Consider the following 21,299-nt stretch of genomic DNA (forward strand, 5'->3'; position numbering starts at 1 on the left):
CATGAGGCCTTTAATAGCTTGGTGACCTCTGTTCCGTGAATAAAGGGTCTGTGAACATAGAGCAGGACAGAGCCAGAGAGAGGCACCTCATGTTGTCGAGCGTTGGAAACGCCACCTCGGTGGACGCCCCCACCTGCCACCCCACCGGGCCGATGGTCACTGTGAAGGCGACCCGGGGAGCTGGTGGTTCGTCCATGTGCCAGGCTGGGCAGCGGCGGCTCCAGAGCAAGGTCGGGCGGCGGGCTGCGGACGGGGCTCCGCGCGGGGAGGGCGCCCGCTGGCTCCACTGGCCCTCAGGGTGCCTCCTCCTTCCCGCCTTCCCTCCAGTCCTCTTTCAGGTTCTCGGCCACGCGCTTCATCTGCTGTTGAGAGAACACAGGACACGCTGAGTCACATGAGGCTGGGCGGTGGCGCCTCAGGGGCGGCCCAGGCCCCGCTCCGGCATCAAGGCCCGGTGCGGCGGGAGTCCTGCTGCTCCGGTCCCGGGCCCCAGCCGCCTGTGCCCTGGGTGCTGGACAGCGTGTGGAGAGCTCTGCCCTAGGTACTGAACCAATGAATAACTCCTTTGGGATTTGGCTTAAAATACACACGGAGACTTTTTGATAACAGCTGTTTACTTATGGAGAGAACAAGACTCTGAGCACAAACGCTGCTGGGACCCGGGTACCTGGCTGCCCCTCTTGGGAGCCCCAAACACCACACGGGCTGGACACAGCGCACACTCCCGCTGACTTTCGGGGAGAGGAGGCCGATTCACAGACTGCAAGTCGAACGCCTCTGCCTCCTGCTGCAACCTGCTTCCCTCCCCGAAGGCTCCTTTAGGCCTGTAGCATCTCAGGAGGCCCCCGTCACTCCAGTAAGTCCTCCTCTTTTCTAGCCTGTTCTGCCTTCCGCAGGACCGCGCCGAGATGGGCTCCCGGCAGCTGGCCCCTGTCCATCTGGGCTGGGGAGGGGCCTGCCTGGGTCTGGGGGAGCAGGGTTAGGGGACGGCTCCTGATGGGGGAGGTGCCGCGTGGGGACGGGCTCTTCCCACAGCCTTTGAGCGGGCGCCCCTCAGCTGCGGGGTTTATGCGACCTTCAGCCTGACGGGACGGCAGAGACGGTGTGATTTAGCTCACAAACCTGGAGAAGCAGAACGGCCATGCCACCCGAATGCCCCCAGAAGTTAGTTTGTGCCTCTGCTACCTTTTCCGTTACTCCTGTCTCCCGTCCTCTCACGAGCCCACTTCGACTGTCAACTCCTGATGTAAAATGTAGTATTTCACCCCAGATTGCACTTCAGACTCTTGCAGCTGGTGTCATTTAATACTTACGAGACCTTTAAACATGTCTATTTATGAGAGACAGAAAGGGGGTGAGGCACAGAAGATGAATCTATTTCCTGATTTGACAAGTAACCGTAAGAAACTAAAAGTGAAATAAATTAAACTAGCATCAGAATGAGGATACGATAGTCCCTAGTTGTCACGGAATCTACCAGCCACACTTGCCCTCCACACCGGGAGGACAACCATAATGGGTTTTGATTGAAAGGAGCCTTCGAGGCTCCCTGTGAGCTCCGAACAGCACTCCCCCATCTACGTGTGTGGCTGTGGACGGGGGAGCCCCTTGGCGTCAGGCCAGAGCGTCCCGCAGACCTCCCGGGAGGGGCCCCTGCCCGCAGCGGCCAGGCCGCGGGGAGCCATCTAACAGGCCCTCTGCCCTGAGTGACCCAGCCCCAAGTGACCTAGCTTTTCGGAGATGCCTCTTCTTTCACGTCCCAGGTTGGGGGCTTGGCCCAGGCCGGGGAAGAGACTCAGAACCCACTGGGCTTGGACGACTGCCCACCTGCAGTGCCTGCCCTGCTGAAGGCAGCTCCTGAGGGTAGCGGTTCCCAGACGTCACGGGCTCGTCTACACTTCACTGCGAAGCAAAGGTAGAACCGGGGCAGGGACCCCCCTGCCCTCGCCCCCGGCCCCTCATGCCTCAGGCAGTCTACGCAGGAGCTCCTGTCTCCACTCGTGCCCTTTCCTCGCCTGTCCTGGAGCAAGGCTGCTTCTGAAGCTGAAGAGTGACAGGCCCCCAGGCCTCTGGGTCGGGCCAACCCCACTCCACCCCACCGGCTGCCCATGGCTGGGTCCCTCAGGGCTCGATCTGCCTCACAGAGCTCTGTGATCCCCAAAGGCAACGTGGCCCATGGGGGCCGGGAAGGCTTATGCCCCCATGACCTCTACCTGGCCTTCCTCAGCACAGTGCTGAGGCCCTGGGAAGTGGCAGGGAGCCGGGGCTTGGCCTATCTTCCTGCGTCTCCTGCACCCCGTGGCTCGACACGCTGCACAGGGGGCAGGACCAGAACTTAAGACCTGTAGCTAAAGCCCAAAGAAAAACCCCAGCAGCTAAGAGGAAACAAACTGCAACGGCCCGCCTGCCTGAGGTGAAGAGTTCAACTGGATTTGAGGTCGGTGAGCGACGCTGCAACCTTTCCTGCACAAACGGGGTAGGCCTACTCGGCTCCTGCCTGAAAGATGGGGTCAGATGCCATCTAGCCTCGAGACAGCTTCTCCTGGGTCAGCCAGCCACTGCCCACTGCTCTTGGGTCTGGATCCCCTCAGTGTGCGGTCACGTAACTTGTAATGAAACTGCCCCCTGCCCCAGCGAAGCTTTCCACATCCTCGCCTACTGGTGAAATGGTGGGCATTGGCAGGATTAACTCCAGAAGCACAAAATTGCTGCTCTGAAGGAACCCTGATGATCATTTGGTCCTGTGTCCTGAGATCACTTAAGGGTCCTGAGACCTTGTTAAATGCAGACTCTTGGTCCCTCCCCAAGATGCTAAGATGCCGTCATGCTGGCTTGTAGAGGGACCCAGGAGTCTCTGAACTTTTAGCAAGCCCTCGAAGTTTCTCCGTGGACAAACCCAGGGCGGGGAGTCACTGGTTTGCTGTCTGCCATCCTTCACCAGCGCGCAAGCTGGCGTCGCGGGCCACGCTGGGCAGAGCCAGGCCACCGTGTGTGCTCTGGCTGGGGGGTGCCGTCCCCTCAGGGCCTCACGCTACCTCCTAGAGCTCAGCTCTTCAGCGTCTTCTCTTTAGCTGCCCTGCCTGGAGGGTGGGGTGGGAAGCAGCAGCAATATCCCCTTGAAAAAACTGGCTTTTTTGGGGATTCTTAGATCAAAACCTTATTAAAAATACAAGCAGGATAAAAGTCCTGACTTCTTCCCCATAAAAAGCACCAGAATGAAGAGAGAACGAAATTTTCCTCAACTTATGATTCATTACAACACTCATGCTCCAAATTACTCTTAAAAAGCACAGACTGATTTTTGGCACCATTATTAGCAATGATTATACAGGTGGACCTTGTTTCATTGCTTCACAGAAATTGAGTTTTTTACAAATTGAAGGTTTGTGGCAATCCTGTGTCGAGCAATTCTATTGGTGCAATTTTTCAAACAGCATTATTTTTTAATTAAGGTATGTACATTGTTTTTTATAGACATAATGCTACTGCACACTTAATAGACTACAGTACAGTGTAAGCATAACTTTCATATACGTTGGAAAACCAAAAATTCACATGACTTGCTTTATTGCAGTGGTCTGGAACCAAACCCAGGGTATCTCAGAGGTCTGCCTGTAACAGGAACCGAATCACTAAGCGTGCTGGCCAAACATGCAGCTTAACCTGAGAAAGGGTGAGTAACCAGATCCCCTTTTCCCTGTGGAGAAGTACAGAAATGTGTTCTGAGACCTGCAATGCTTCCCACAGTCCTCAGACAGGGCTTCATCCTCCCGGGCTTGTAGCAGAGACTCTCCTTTGCTGAGCCAATAATCAGTTTTGGGATCCTTCTACTCACCTCGCTCAGGAAATCAGTTGATTACAGTATTGCCCAATTTTCAATCTGTTAGCAGCTATTCCATTACTCCTTGCCCCAAAGCAAAAACCACCTGCCCAGAGGGACTCTATCTGGGCAGGTCTTGGCTGAGGACAGGCCAAACCTGTGCATTCATCTCTTCCTGTTTGTTTGCTAGAGGCCTCCAGTCTGAGTGCGGAGCTCAGTGGCTGGAGCCAGGCTGAGGGCCTCTGCGGCCAGGCCATCCCACGACAGCAGCTCAAACGTGAACTGGGTTCTCAGGTCAGTTCAGCTCAGCAACAGCACCTGGGGGACCAGGATGCCTGAGTCCTGCCAGCCTCAGGTGCGCAGTCCTGGTGACAGCACTGTCATCACCCATCCCTACTTCCCCTACCCTGCTCCGTTCTGATTTAATGGGCTGGGGTGTGGCCTGGGGATTAGCAAAGCTCCCCTGGGTGATTCTATCGCACTGCTGGAGTGGAGAACCACTGCCTGGAAGGAAGCCCCTTCCACAGTGGGCGGGGCCAGCGGGAGAGGGAGCTTCCCTCGTGCACAGCTGTGCCCTCCCTCCCCATCCACCCCGCAACCACAAGCATGTCTCCTCTATCCCGTCACTTGTTTGAGGTCATGTACTTAGAGTCAGGGCAAAATTAAGCAAGGGTCTGGCAATTCAGGTGAAAAGGGAAGTAGAGAATGGGCCTTTTGAAGTACTGCATTTTCACAAAGACGATTTTCATCTGTTAGGTCTAGAGGAAAGTCCCTCAAACAAGCAGCAGGCTGAACACATTCGGAAGTAACAGTTAAAAACTCCAGATCTGTCCTGGGCCTGGCGATGCCATCAGGCTGACAACCCCAGGCAGTGGGTGGAGGGGCAGCACCAGCGGGGAGTTACATCCACGTCCTCTCCCTCTGGAGGGGTTGGTTCATTTTACTGTTTGACAAAATGTAGAAGTGTGAGATTTGCTGACACCCAAACAGGCCAGCGCTCTGAATCCCTCACCTCCCACCCCGGCCAACTTTTCTCCCAGTCGCCCCCATCTCAGGGACCACTACCAGCCGGCTACTCGGACCCAAACTGCAGACGTCGCCCTGGATGACTCTCTGCCCCTCCCCATCAGGTCCTGTCAACTCCACCTGCCAAGCACACCCCATTCCTCCCATCTCCTACCTTAGGGCTGTCGCCCCTGCTGCACCGAAACCACCTCCCAAACTTTCCCACGCTTGTGCAAACACAGCCCAAGCCACATTTTAAAACGGGACCAGAACATGCCACTACAGGGGTTTCCCAAAGACTCGAGACTCCACTTTTTTCTCACAGGCCCGCTGCCTCCAGTCCAGCTCCTTCTTCCCGCAGGCTCATCACCATCTGCCTTGCCTGCCCTGCCACTGAGCTTTGCTCCTCAGCCTGTCTTCCCCCAGAGAAGCTGTCCCAAATCACTTACCCCAGAGGAGTCTCCCGTCACCGTCACATCCCTCTATTTTAATTCCTGCACTCCACTCAGACCATCTGGTTTTTAATTGTCTATGTGATTTTTTTTTTTTTTTCTGCTTTAAACGTTCTATCCCATCTAGTACCTGGTCTCCTGACTCTACCCCCAGGGCCTGCAAAAGCTCTGGCACCAAGTTGGTGCTCCACAGATACCTATGGAAGAGCAACCAAGTACAGCTCCAAGCCTACAGTAGCAGCCAGAGAGATGACAGCTCAGCCGATAATCTCATCAAGAACAACACAGACAGGTAAAGCCTCCCTTCTCATGGGTGTGTAAATGAGACATATTCATGTTCTTGAAGTCAGCGTCACTTTCTGGACCATAAATGTGCCAGTCACATGTATAGGATCATAGGAGACACACCGTAACATGGGCTGTATGTCAGAAGTTTCAGGATTTTGGAGTTCCAAACAGTTCCCTGCCCTGGTAAGAGTGCAGACCTGGGTCCAGCCCCTCAGGATCTCACCCAGTGGAGACAGGAATCTCATCCCCCCAAGCCCTCAGGGGTGACTCTGGTGAAGGGAAGGCGGTATGCAGGTAGAGCTGGGTGGAAAGAAGATGACAGGGGAAAGTCAAGGGCCACCAGGAAAGTTGCCAGATCATCATCTTGGTCCCAGCTGGAAACCAAGACTCCTCCAAGAAGGTCCAAACCCAGCTCCCAGACCTGGTGGCCAGGCCCAGCTCACCCAACCAGTGAGATGCCAGTGTACGAGTTCATTAACTGCATGAGCTGATCCTGGGGAAGATAAATGTCAGTTCAACTTAAAAAAAAAATTAATGTCTACTTCTTAAATCATCTTTTGGGAGGAGGAGATCAAGATGGCAGGGTAGAAGGACGTGGAGCTCACCTCCCCCCACAAATATGTCAAAAATACATCTACAACGGGAACAATTCTCACAGAACACCAACTGAAAGTGCTAAATGAAAAAGTGGAGGAAGCAGCCCCAATTAAAAGAAAAAGAGAAGTGGCCTGAAAGAACAAACAGTGAACACCAACTGAATACCAACTGAAAGCAGGCAGAAGAACTCATACAACTAAAGCTGTAAGAAAGATCCCCATGTAACCTGGTAAGACTAAAGGGAAAAAAGGGGGGGGAATCAAGGTGGGACCTGTGCTCCTGGGAGGGAGCCATGAAAGAGGAACGGTTTCCTTACCCTGGGAACCTCCTTTGCCGGCTGGGAGCTCAGCCAGGACAGATAGGTAGCTGAAGGGGCCTGGAATTTGCCCAAGATGAGTGTGCACAGGCTGGCTTGCTTCCAAGCAAGATAGAGGGGAACCGACACTGACTGCTGCCACGTCACCACACTTCTGAGCCCAAGACACGCACTTACTGGTGTGCGCAGTGCCTGGGGGCTGAAACTTGGGCTTCAGCGGACAGACTCGAGGAGAGGACTTGGTTTGGCTATTTGGACATAGCCTGAAGGGCCTAGGATGTGGTCCAGGCCGCAAATGGGGGTGTGTGTGGGACAGACCGTGGGTCCGTCATGGGAGCCTCATTCGCACCATGCTCACAGCGGGCACAGCTTCCGGAGCTCCCACTTTGTGAGTGTGCACATGCTGAAGGCAGGCAGAGCTGACACAGGCGCTCTGGCAGTAGAGAGTAGGCCGATTTTGTAGGTGTGCACACCAGGTGGTGGGTGGCATCACAGAGTTGCCTGTCCCAGCAAACAGGTCCTGCAGAGGAATACCCAGCGGCTCCTTTCCAGGGGGAGTGCTCCAGTCTCACCTACCTCACACTGCAGCTTAGAACCAGACCTGGGGGCTTTTACTCCAACAACTGGGGAGCAAACCCTACCCCCGACAGGGCTGTGACAACCAAAGAGGAAGCTCCGCCCAATATCCAGTGCAGGCTCTGGTCACCACAGCACCAAACACACCCCTTATCAAGGGGAAAATGGCCAGCACACTCTGAGCAAAGTCATGGCAGGCATCCACACCAAATACAACCCTTGCATCAAAAATATTGGACTTACACAGCCTACGAAGGGATGCTCCCACATAAAAACAGCCTTTCGAGACCACAGTACGTAACTGTTTCTCCTAAATTCTTAGCATAAGAGAAATGAAAGTAAAATGACAAAGCAGAGGAAGTACTCCCCGAAAGAAAAAACAATGAAACAGACCTCTCCAGTCTACCAGACCCCTGAGTTCAAAAAGGAGGTAATAAAAATGCTGAAGGAATTAAGAAAGACTATCAGTAGAAATGGAGATCACTGTAACAAGGAACTAGAAACCATAAAGAGACAATCAAAATCAGACAACTCAATTGCCAAGATAAAAACCGAGCTAAAGGCAATAAATAGCAAACTAAATAATGCAGAAGAACGAAAAGTGATCTGTAAGATAGAATAATGGAAACCACCCAATGAGAACAGCAGACAGAAAGACAAATGAAAAAAATGAAAGCAACGTACGAGACATATAGGATAATATAAAGCATGCCAATCTACACATAATAGGAATTCCAGAAGGCAAAGAAAGGGAAAAGTGGATCAAGATGTATTTGAAGAAATTATGGCTGAAAACTTTCCAAACCTAAAGAAGGAAACAGATATCCAGGTACAAGAAGTACAGAGAGTCCCACACCAAGACATATCATAATTAAAATGGCAAAAGTGAAAGAGAGGATTCTAAAGGCAGCATGAGAAACAGAGTCAGTTACAATGGAACCCCCGGTAAGGCTATCAACTGATTTCTCTACAGAAACGTTGAAGGCCAGAAGGGAGTGGCAAGCTCTATTCAAAGTCCTGAAAGGGAAAACTCTGCAACCTAGGATACTCTACCCAGCAAGATTATCATTTAGATTAAAAGAAGAGATAAAGAATTTCTCAATCAAAAACTAAAAGAATATAGCAATACTAACCCTATCCTAAAAGAAGTATTGAAAGGTCTTCTTTAAATATAAATGAAGCAAGAACCTATAAGAAAGGGGAAAATCACAATAGGAAAGGCAAATATATAAAAGGATTGAAGGTCAGTTAAATAAGCCAGTACATAGATAAAAAAAATTTTTTTTAAATTTTCTGAATGTGATTACAACTACAAGGAACAGCAAATGGATAAACATGAAGATGTAAAATGGACATCAAAATAACAAAATGTGGAGAAGGGTAGCAGGATAATGTACATCTTTTAGAATGTACAGCTTTCATGACTTACCAGTCTAAAGCAAGTAGTTATAGTTATGGGTTACCATACTTGAAAACCAGGGTAACCACAAATTAAAAACATACAATAACAGAAACGTAGATCAATGGAACAAGAAGAAAGCCCAGAGATAAACCCAAGCACCTGTGGTCAACTAATCTATGACAAAGGAGGCAAGGATATACAATGGAGAAGAGACAGTCTCTTCAATAAGTGGTGCTGGGAAAACTGGACAGCTACATGTAAAAGAATGAAATTAGAACACTCCCTAACACCATACACAAAAATAAACTCAAAATGGATTAGAGACCTAAATGTAAGACCAGACACTATAAAACTCTTAGAGAAAACATAGGAAGAACACTCTTGGACATAAATCACAGCAAGATCTTTTTTGATCCACCTCCTAGAGTAATGGAAATAAAAACAAAAATAAACAAATGGGATCTAATGAAACTTCGAAGCTTTTGCACAGCAAAGGAAACCATAAACAAGACAAAAAGACAGCCCTCAGAATGGGAGAAAATATTTGCAAATGAATCATTGGACAAAGGATTAATCTCCAAAATATATAAACAGCTCATGCAGCTCAATATTAAAAAAACAAACAACCTAATCCAAAAATGGGCAGAAGACCTAAATAGACATTTTTCCAAAGAAGAAATACAGATGGCCAAGAAGCACATGAAAAGCTGCTCAACATCACTATTAGAGAAATGCAAATCAAAACTACAATGAGGTATCACCTCACACCAGTTAGAATGGGCATCATCAGAAAATCTACAAACAACAAATGCTGGAGAGGGTGTGGAGAAAAGGGAACCCTCTTGCACTGTTGGTGACAATGTAAATTGATACAGCCACTATGGAAAACAGTATGGAGGTTCCTTAAAAAACTAAAAATAGAATTACCATATGATCCAGCAATCCCACTACTGGGCATATACCCAGAGAAAACCATAATTCAAAAAGACATATGCACCCCAATGTTCACTGCAGCACTATTTACAATAGCCAGGTCATGGAAGCAACCTAAATGCCCATCGACAGACAAATGGATAAAGAAGATGTGGTGCATATATACAATGGATTATTACTCAGCCATAAAAAGGAACGAAATTGGGTCATTTGTTGAGACGTGGATGGATCTAGAGACTGTCATACAGAGTGAAGTAAGTCAGAAAGAGGAAAACAAATATCGTACATTAACGCATGTATGTGGAACCTAGAAAAATGGTACAGATGAACCGGTTTGTAGGACAGAAATTGAGACACAGATGTAGAGAACGAACGTATGGACACCAAGCGGGGAAAGTGGCGGGGTGGTGGGGGTGGTGGTGTGATGAATTGGACGATTGGGATTGACATGTATACACTGATGTGTATAAAATTCATGACTAATAAGAACCTGCTGTATAAAAAAATAAAAAATAAAAAAGACATACAATAGACTCACAAAAACCAATAAGAAAAGAACTCAACTGTAATACAAAAGATAATTATCAAACCACAAAAGGAAAAACAAAAAGAAGAAAGGAACAAAGAAGAAATACAAAATCAACTGGAAAACAAGGTTTAAAATGGCAATAAATACATACCTATCAATAAATTATCTTAAATGTCTATGAACTAAACACTCCAATCAAAAGACAGAGTGACAGATTGGATAATAAAACAAGAACCTACAACATGCTGCCTACCAGAGATCCACATAGATTAAAAATGAGGGGATGGAGAAAGATACTTCATGCAAATGGAAACAACAAGAAAGCGAGGGTCGCAGTACTCATATCAGACAAAATAGACTTTGAAACAAAGGCCATAAAGAAAGACAAGGACACTATAAAATGATAAAAGGATCAATACAAGAAGAGAATATTATACTTGTTATAATATTCTTGTTATTAATATTATATAGTATAAATGCATCCAATATAGGAGCACATAAATACATTAAAACAAATACTAACAAACGTTAAAAGGAGAAATTGATGGGAACACAATAATAGTAGGAGATTTTAACACTGCACTGACATCAGTGGACAGATCTTCCAGGCAGAAAATCAAAAAGGAAACGAAGACTCTAAATGACACAATAGAACAGTTAGACTTAACTGATATCTACAGGACCTCAGTCTAAAAAAACTAGAATACACATTGTTTTCAAGTGCACATGGAACATTCTCTAGGATGGACTACATACTAGGGCACAAAACAAGCCTCAACACATTTAAAAGGACAGAAATTATTTCAAGCATCTTCTCTGACTACAATGGCATGAAACTAGAAATCAACCAGAGAAAGAGAAATGAGAAAAGAATGACTACATGGAGACTAACCAACATGCTACTGAAAAACCAATGGGTCAGTGATGAAATCAAAGAGAAAATTTAAAAATACCTTGAGACAAATGACAATGAAAACACAACCATACAAAATCTATGGGATGCAGCAAAAACAATCCTAAGAGGGGAAGTTGATAGTGATACAGGCCTTCTTCAAAAAAACAAGAAAAATCTCAAATAGACAACCTAAACTACTACCTAAAAGAATTAGAAAAAGAAGAAACAAAACCTAAAATCAGCAGAAGGAAGGAAATAATAAAGATCAGAGAGGAAATAAGAGATTAAAAAAATAGAAAAAAATCAATAAAAAACCAAGAGCTGTTTTTTTGAAAGGATAAACAAAATCAACAAACCTCTGGCCACCAAGGCTCATCAAGAAGAAAAGAGAAGAAGAAAGGCTCACCACAAAGAAAAGAGAGGAACCAAATAAATAAGAAATGAAAGAGGAGAAATAAGAATGATACCACAGAAATTCAAAAAACCATAAGAAATCATATGCCAACAAAATAGACAACCTAAAAGAAGTGGACAAGTTTCTTGAAACATGCAGTCTGCCAGAACTGAATCAAGAAACTGATAATTTGAACAGACTGATCACTAGAAATGAAATAGAATTTGTAATTTAAAAAACGCCCTGCAAACAGAAGTCCAGAACTGGATGGCTCCACTGGGGAATTCTACCAAACATACAAAGAAGAACTCATACCTATTCTTCTCAAACTCTTCCAAAAGACTGAAGAGGAGGGAACACTCCCAAAGTCATTCTATGAAGCCACCATCACCCTGATATCAAAACCAAAGATACTACCAAAAAAGAATATTACAGGCCAATATCTCTGATGAATATAGATGCAAAAATCCTCAGCAAAATCTTAGCAAACAATCCAATGACACGTAAGAAGGATCATATGCCATGATCAAGTTGGATTCATTCCAGGGTCACAAAGATGGTTCGAAACACAAATGGATCAATGTGATACACCACATCAACAAAAGAAAAGTAAAAAACCACATGATCATCAAGAGATGCAGAAAAAGCATTTGATAAAATTCAACATCCATTCATGATAAAAAATCTCACCAAAATGGGTAGAGAGGGAACATATCTCAACATAATAAAAGCCATTTACAACAAATCCATAGCCAGTATAATACTCAATGGTGAAAAGCTGAAAGGCTTCCTGCTAAATTCTAGAATGAGACAAGGATGTCCACTCTCACCACTTCTATTTGACATAGTATTGGAAGTCTTAATAACAGTAATCAGATAAGAAATAAAATGGGAAGAGGTAAAATTGTCATTGTATGCAGGTGAAATGATACTCTATATAGAAAACCCTAGAGACTCCACACAAAAACTATTAGAACTAATAAGTGAATTCAGCAAGGTAGCAGGATACAAGAACAATATACAGAAATCTGTTGCATTTCTTTATACTGACAATGAAATATCAGAAGTAAAAAATAATTCCATTTAAAATAGTGTCCCCACCCCGCCCCCACCAAAAAAAAAAAAAAAACCTAGAATAAACCTAACCAAGGATGTGAAAGACCTATATGCTGGGAACTGTAAAACACTGATAAATGAAACTGAAGATAATACAAAGAAATAGAAAAATATCCCCTGCTACTGGATTGGAAGAATTAATATTATTAAAATGGCCACACAACCCAAAGCAATCTACAGATTTAATGTGATTCTTATCAAATTACCTATGACATTTTTCACAGAACTAGAACAAATAATCCTAAAATTTATATGGAACCACAAAAGACCCAGAATTGCCAAAGCAATTGTGAGGGAAAAAACAAAGATGGAGGCATAACTCTCCCAGACTTTAGACAACACTACAAAGCTACAGTAATTAAAACAGCATGGTACTGGCACAAAAACAGACACATAACATCAATGGAACATAATAGAGAGCCCAGAAATAAACCCACACACCTAGTCAATTAATCTTCAACAAAGGAGGCAAGACTATACAAGGGAGAAAAGACGGCCTCTTCAGCAAGTGGTGTTGGGAAAGCTGGACAGCCACATGTAAGTCAGTAAAGTTAGAACACACCCTTACACCACGCACAAAAATAAACTCGAAATGGCTTAAAGACTTAAATATAAGACATGACACCATAACGCTCCTAGAAGAGAACATAGGCAAAACATTCTCGGACATAAATTGCAGTAAAATTTTCTTAGGTCTCCCAAGGCAAAAGAAATTTTTAAAAAAAGGGATCTAATCAAACTTATAAGCTTTTGCACAGCAAAGGAAACCATAAACAAAATGAAAAGATAATCTACAGACTGGGAGAAAATATTTGCAAACAATGTGACTGAAAAGGGCTTAATTTCCAAAATACACAGACAGCTCATGCAACTCAGTATCAAAAAAACAAACAAGCCAATCAAAAAATGGGCAGAAGACCTAAATAGACATTTCTCCAAAGAAGACATACAGATGGCCAGCAGGCACATGAAAAGATCCTCCATATTGCTAATCATTAGAGAAATGCAAATCAAAACTATAATGAGGGGACTTCCCTGATGGCACAGTGGTTAAGAATCCGCCTGCCGACGCAGGGGACATGGGTTCAAGCCCTGGTCTGGGAAGATCCCACATGCCGCAGAGCAACTAAGCCCGTGTGCCACAACTACTGAGCCTGTGCACCACAACTACTGAAGCTCATGCACCTAGAGCCTGCGCTCTGCAACAAAGAGAAGCCACTGCAATGAGAAGCCCGCGCATCACAACCAAGAGTAGCCCCCCTGCTTGCCGCAACTAGAGAAAGCCCGTGTGCAGCAATGAAGGCTCAACACAGCCAAAAATAAATAAATAAAATAAATAAAATTTAAAAAAAACTACAATGAGGTGTCACTTCACACTGTTTAGAATGGCCATCATTAAAAAGGCTACAAATAATAAATGCTAGAGGGGGTATGGAGAAAAGGGAACCCTCCTATGCTGCTGGTGGGAATGTAAATTGGTACAGCCACTAGGGAAAACAATATGGAGGTTCCTTAAAAAACTAAAAATAGAAATGCCATATGATCCAGCAATCCCACTCCTGGGCATATATCTGGAGGAAACCATAACTGGAAAAGATACATGCACCCCAATGTTCACAGCAGCACTATTCACAATAGCCAAGACATGGAAGCAACGTAAGCATCTGTCCATCAACAGATGAATGGATAAAGAAGATGTGGTACAGATATACAATAGAATACTACTCAGCCATAAAAAAGAATGAAATAATGTCATTTGCAGCAACATGGATGGACCTGGAGATTATCATACTAAGTAAATCAGAATAGACAAATACCATATGATACCACTTATATGTAGAATCTAAAATATGAGACAAATGAACTTACCTATGAAACAGAAACAGACTCACAGACATACAGAACAGACTTGTGGTTGTGAAGGAGGGGGAGTGGGGGAAGGGATGGAGTGGGAGCTTGGGATTAGCAGATGCAAACTATTATATATAGGATGGATAAACAACAAGGTCCTCCTGTATAGCACAGGGAACTATATTCAATACCTTGTAAATAACCTATACTGAAAAAGAATCTGAAGCTGTACACCTGAAACTAGCACAACATTGTAAATCAACTGTAGTTTAATAAATTTTTAAAACATCACCTTTTGAGCCTGTGTTCTCCGCATATTATTTGGGTTTCAGATCGAAATTTCCAAAAGTTAAAGGCACTTTAAAAGAAAACTTCGCAGATATTTTGAGAATGCAAATTACTTTCAGTTGAGAGTGAGGGGCCCTGCAGAAGCCAGAGGCTTGCTTCTCAACCACCCTCAGGTGTGCACTTGTGCTGACGCTGCTGGAGCAGGGAGCCGTGCGCATCTGATTTAGCTACAGACAATCAGGGCTGTTAAAATCATTACAGATCTGCCAATGCTACAGGCCACAAAGGTGCACAGGTGGCTGCAAGGCACTAACAAGAGATGACAAAGCAAAACTGAGAAGAGGCTGACCCACCTCCCTGGGTTTGGGAAACATTACTAGGAACAAAAAGCCCTCATCAGAGCTGCTCATCACTGCTGTCCTTTCATACTCTACCAGTGGGTGCTAATATTTTCTCCAAGTTATGGGCACCCTACATGTGATCCTTCCCATTTATCCAAAATCCACACGAAATCACTAAGTGATAAGTCTAACAAACCCCTCCTTGGGCTCGCCGGGCCTTAGCATGGGGTGGACACACTCCTTACAGAGTGTTTCCTGCAGCAGGCTGTGGGGCTCAGGCAGTGTCCCTGAGTCCCTGTGCTTCATACACGTTCCTCTGTGCCAGCTTCATGGGAGTCTTGGTTACTGACCTCCCCCATCCCCATTTCCTGCACTTCTAACCAAGCTTGTATGTCAAAACCTCTTTTTTCCTCCTGCTTTGTTGATATAACTTTTAAGGTCTGTTACATTCTATTACCTGCGTGTAACTTAATTTACAGTGACCACCACTTACATTACGTACTAGGCGCTATTCTAAACTATACATATACTACTAACTCATTTGCTCCTTGTAACCGCCCAATGAGAGGCACACCATTATCAACAATTTAAAGATGAAACTGAGGCACAGGGAGGTTGAGAAACCTGCCCGAGGTCACACAGCTCAAAGGAGGTTTGAGCCCAGGCCATGTGGCTCCAGAGCCCAGGCTACTAACCTGCGGCTGCCCGGCTCTTGCCTGATGGTGCGTCCCGACTCTGTGCTGGTTTTGGACTATTATAACATCACCCCATTATCCACTGGGTTCACCTGTGCTGTGAGATTCGGATTTGGATGGACCACACTTCCATCCTGTGAAGGTTTGGCCTGTATTTTGGAAATTCTTGGTGAGGCTGAAATCGTGTCCTGTCCCACCTGGCTCAGACATTTTTCTGCTTCGGCTAAATCTCTAAACCAAGGGAATCTGGCTCTAGAACACACCATGTTTACCCTATTCTGACCTTTAAGCACAAATTTAAGCAAGATTTTAAAAGTTGCCTAAAATTCTGGAAAGGAAGTTTAAGAGTTAATTTAAAAAAAAAACAAATCCTTGTGAGTATGTTTTAAAGAAAGGCTTCTAAAGAAAGGCAAAGAACAAGAAAGTATGGAAAATGTAGTGGGGAAAGTTAGGTGGCAAAATCACAAGCACTTGGACAGCTAAAACATGGAAAAGAAAGCTAGTGATGGGTGAAGAGCTTAAGAGAGCAACTCCAACAGAGGGAAATGTAAAGAATGAGCAAACCTAAACCTGGCAACACAGTGCAATTTACTAAACACATAAAGAGGGAGCAGAAATGTTCATGAACTTTCCAAGAACAAGGAAGGTTATGATCAGCGACATCTCCTTTACTAGATGAGGAGAGAAAAGTGGTAACGGATGCTGCTTAAAAGGCAGCTGAGTTGAACGGATGTAATTTGGAAACATCCAGATACAAGAGTGGCGAATAAGAGTTGTGGGCTCTGGAGGGCCTTGAGGACATGCACAAAGGGGGACAGTAGAGCAGTGGCTCGAGGCCAGGCTTCGGCTGACAGTGCCTTAACCCTGGCCACTCAGGGGCCCAGAGCAGTTGGTCCCACCATGTAGGATCAGGTCAGAAGGCAGATGGAATTTGTAAAAGAGAAGTGTAACTGGAAATAAAAAGAATCAGTGTCCCTAAGATCAAAAACAAGCTATGACTAATCATAAGGAAATAAAAATTATATATATGTATATATATATATAGAGAGAGATATATATACCACAATTAATACTTCTGGAACATCATATCACGTAATATGCATTGTGACCACAAAAGAAGGTGACAAAGGCAAGAGCGACATGACAGGGATGGCCCGAGATGGCAGGACAGAAAAGACAAAGGTGACACCAATTCTGGGGAAGAAAGGGAAAAGAGCATTTCGTATTTTGGCAAGTATTCATGTAAAAATAGTATAGTGATCAGTTTACCCCCAAATCAGAGGACTAATGCCTAAGTTTCTTTTAAAAATTGAGTTACTTTTTTAAAGGCATCACTCAGTATAGTAACTAGATCTCTAGGTGTGACGTTATTTTGCAAACTGAAATGCAGGAGGAAATCCTCCATCCAGGTTCTGCTACAATATGGTCCTGGGCCATCTATCAGAAGAGAGAGGTTGACAATCTGATATGTTACCATCAGCCCATGATACTGACACATTCATTGATGCTACCAGGACACTAACCCAGTTGTTCAGATCATCCAGATGACCAACGGCATCTGTTCTGCAGGAAGTGCTTCCTGGACAAGACTTTCACAGCATCACATGCTCAGGAACCAGCCTCCTCCTGATCTGAATGCAGGCAGAGGCCTGGGAGAAAGGGTGTGCTGGGCCTGCAAGATACCTCTCCCTTCCTGTCTGGAAGCCTGGGAGCCAAGGACGGAGGCAGTGTTCTCCTGCAGCACAAGTTTGTCGAGGTCAGGAAGCCCCATGCGTAGTAGCACACAGGTCACTCGGGTTACCTGGGAGATGAGACCCAGAGGGGTCTGTAACCAGCCAAATCTGTGACAATGATCTTGGTCAGTCCTCATCTTTAATGTGTCCTAAGTTGATGGGCAAGAACGCTCCAGGGCTCAGGGTTCAGGCTGGGGGACGGATGTGAACAGGCACTGACACAGAGGGATGACAGGCACCAACCCACAAGGGGAGGCTCCAAAGAACCCCCACACACACACACCAAGCCTCCTTCAGTGAGTCCCAAGTCTCAGAGTATGAGGGGATGCAATTTCACTGCAGCATGAAAGATAAACCCAGAGTTTAGAAAAATAAAAGGCTGAGGTAAACAGTTCACTAAACGAAATGTAGGAAATAGTCCACTGCCCACGCCAGGGTTTCAACCAAAAAAAATTTTTTTTAATTTAAAATAAATATTTTTCTTAATATCAAGGGGGAATAGCATTTAAGCTAAGAAAACACTGATGGTCACCACCAGGAAAAAGACAGCAGGAAAGTGTGAGTGGCTGCATCTGTGCCCACGGTGTCTGCACCCCTTTCTGGGCACCTGCCTGTGCAGGCACTTGGGCCCTTGCTCCCTGCAGAGGGGGCTCCTGCCTGCAGAAACGCCTCACCCGTCACCCCTTGTAAGATGCAGGCATGACTTCGGGCCGCAGAGAAAGCACTGGAGTTCCCCATCACCCTTGGGATCGTCCCCAGCAGTGCTGGGTTTTCTCCCCACCTAAACAGGGTGTGGCCCTTTGAAAAACACAAACATCTATGTCCCCCATTCGTGTCATCTAATATCTCAAAGTCAACATTATGACAAAACCAAGCCAATAATCATAATATTGACTATGATTTTATTGCCTCCATGACCAAGAGATGAACATGTACCCTCCACCCCTGGGGCGGCGGGTCCTGTCCCGTGGCGGGTAGGAATGGCCACCTGGGTGCCCGTGGCTGCCGAGTGGCACTGCCTGGGTCAAGTTGGAGCCAGGAACAGCTGATGGTCATGCTTGATCTTTTTCTCCAAGAAAAACACCCTAAGTGCTAGGCAGGGACTCGAGCCTTCATCCTCTTGATTTCCTTTTGCTCAGAACAGCTAATTCCCACTGATTTCCACCTCTACGCCTCACGAAGTAGGATTAGTTCCTGCTTCACCCCTACGTCTTTCATTCCACTTGAATTCCCCATCACCTGCATCCCTCCTGGGTGAGTGGCAGGCCCTGTGCCCAGTGCTGACGGCCACACAGGCTGATGGCACTGGCACGGCCCACTCCTCACTGCTCCATCACAGGGCCCTGCACACACCTGGGCAGCCGGTCAATAGTTTCGGACATCTAGAACTGAAGTGACATAATGCTGTCCCAGTTGGTGACAACAGGCCACTGAAATCTGTCCGGAGTCCCCATAGCACCGAACTGCAGGGGACATATCTGTGGGTTTCCCACTTCCCCTTTCACACTGACATCTGACACTGGATGCTAACGTTTCTTAGAGGAACAGGCCATACGATGTGTGTGCACAACAGAAACACCTGCGTGAGGACAGCAGCACAGCTTTGTCTGTGAAGTAGAAATGATTTCTTTGCAGATGTGTACTCTAGGTCTTCGAGAGCAAAGAATCCAAGATCCCAGTGTGATCAGAGCCCAGAGCCTGCATGAAGAAATCGGAGCATTTGTGGCTGACACCTCCCCCACCAAGTACAGCCTACTCAAACCACAGTGGGCTTCTCCTGGGTGTGCGAGTGCTTTGGCGAGACTTTGCCTGTGGCGTGTGCAGTGTTAGATGGGCTGAGACGGGATCTTCAGAATTGCAGTGATTACAGAATTTCGCTGAAACTAATTATGGAATCGATCATGGGTTGACTGCCTAGTGCATTACACACGTGCCCCTCGGCCTTGAAGGGCAGTGCTCCCAGGATGCCCAGATGGGAGGGAAGTGGGTCAGAGCGAGGCACTGCGAGACCGCATTGCAGGTGCATGAGCTCATCTGTTTCTGACCACAGTCCCAAGGATCTCTGCGGTTCTTTCCAAAATAATGGAAATATAGTAAAAGCAAATTTATTATTCTGGATGTACTATCACAGGGTCATACTTTGTTCACCCAATGGAAACAGAAAAGTTCTGATTTTTCTTAGGCCCAAAACACATGGGTGAATTTAGAAGATGTTCTTGGTTCTCTAGGTGAGGCCAGTATTACCAAAATTCAGGTGTGTTATTGAAAAGAACATTGTGAATTCAGAAAGAGAGTAAAAGCTAGGACTAAAATATTGTAGCTCTATCTACAAGGCACATTCAGAAGAGTGTACTTAACAGGGGAAGAATCAGTAAAACGCACTTCGTGAGGCTCTTAAAATCACCTCAGAAAAGAAGCTTCATTCCAATTCCACCTGCTTCTACTCGCCGCTTCTAAGTCTAAAACGTGGCTGTAGTTTATGCTTTGAGAGCAGCAATGGCTTCCTTCTCTGATTCCATGACACACTTTTCAGAGACTGGAAAGTTCTAGAAAGACAGCATCTAGCCCATGTGATCAGTGTTCTCTTTAGTCCAACCTTTGGAAAAAGAGATCCCAGTCACCATTTAGGTTAAGCTGTCAGCCAGCACAATCCTGCTTAAGCCTCATACTTAGGTTCTGACAAAGGTTCTAACCAAAAGTCACACTATTTCGAGTTGGTCAGAACTCAACCTCCTTGCTCTGTTATTTAGAAACACAAGCTGATCCATCCAGCAGGTGTTGAATTAAACATGTCTTCAACTGTTCAGTTCTTCCTCTACCATTAATGCTGTTGTCTTGCATGAAGCCAAGAAGAGCAGAAAGCATAAGAGATAAGCTGTTTGCTAACAGGGAATCCCTTGGTAAAAGTCATAAACCACAGATGCTTTTTGCCTGTTACCCTGAACGACCTGCAAGTCATTTTGTTAAGAGGAGATGGGATAAATGTTTCAGGAGCACGCGGCCAGGTTTGGGTGAAGTGATTCTGAGTCACCTAGCAAAGCCCACAGCTGATTCACAGTTAAGTCACGCAGCTCTAGGAGGGGGAAGCAAACCAGTGCTTCCGTAAGTTGTTTTGGACAAGTCAAACAAACAAGCTTGCACCAAATAAATAATTATGCTGTTGTTCCAGGTTGTGGGTATGTATATTTTTTTACCCTTTGAACCAAGCATTCCAGGTAAGTACATGGCAAGCCACACAGATAAGTGCTCTTACTCATATAGGCTTAATTAAGAGGGCATGAAAACCATTGGAAGGGAAGAGAATAACATCCATAATGATTAATAAAATAAGCTCAGGGACAAAGCCCAACCATTCCTATTTTCAAAAAGGAACTGGCACAGGTATCGAGGCTCCCTCGGGTGGGCTAGAAAAGCCAGTCACTCCCCAGGCACACACAGCCCAGCAGCCACGTGTCCTGGGCTGGGAGGAAGTAACGGTGACCACAGAGAAACCGAGGGAAATGGAACAACACAAACCAGCAGGGTGAGTCAGGGCCCAAAGGCCTCAACACAATGAGATGATAGCTCTTTCCAAGCAAGGCCCTCCTCAGGTGCAAACTCAAGCTCACCCCATGGCACTGGAGCTCCTGCCCTCCAGGGACTGCTCTCCGTCCCCAGGGAAGCAGAGCCCCACTGACCCCACCGATGGCATCTACTACTGGGCTAAGCATGCTTCATGCTGTGAAGAGCTTGCAGCCCCTGGGAGAGACTGGGAGACCCCTGGGCTTCCGGCCAGGTTGGCACACCGGACTGGCCCTTGAACCCACCTCGTGGGCCTCTTCTGCTGGTTCTCTAGTCCCCTCCCTACCGCCCTCAGCACCGAGGGCAGGGCAGCAGGCCGCGCTTGGCACTCACTCCCGACCTCCGGGACCAGCACAGGGACCTGGCAGCAGGTGACTAGTCTCAGGGTCCCACAGCTTTACATGCACCTGTGAATTCCTGCTGCTCTTCAAAGCCACTCATGTGTCACACCTCCCACAAAGCCTCCCTGGCCTGCCACAGGAAGGCTGCCAGGCCCCACCCTGTGCT

At 46.2% G+C, this 21,299-nt stretch overlaps 1 protein-coding gene across 1 annotated transcript in view; it reads right to left on the reverse strand.

Annotated features, from left to right (window-relative positions):
• Positions 1-21,299, reverse strand: part of ANO10 (anoctamin 10) — a 232,939-nt gene continuing 211,640 nt past the window's right edge. Inside the window, exon 13 of the mRNA XM_079712308.1 lies at positions 1-362. Within this exon, the coding sequence (XP_079568434.1) occupies positions 294-362 (69 nt within the window). The 3' untranslated portion in view covers positions 1-293. The remainder of the gene's footprint in view (positions 363-21,299) is intronic.

Source organism: Hyperoodon ampullatus (assembly GCF_949752795.1).
Source record: "Hyperoodon ampullatus genome assembly, chromosome: 10".
NCBI classification, from domain to species: Eukaryota; Metazoa; Chordata; class Mammalia; order Artiodactyla; family Ziphiidae; genus Hyperoodon; species Hyperoodon ampullatus.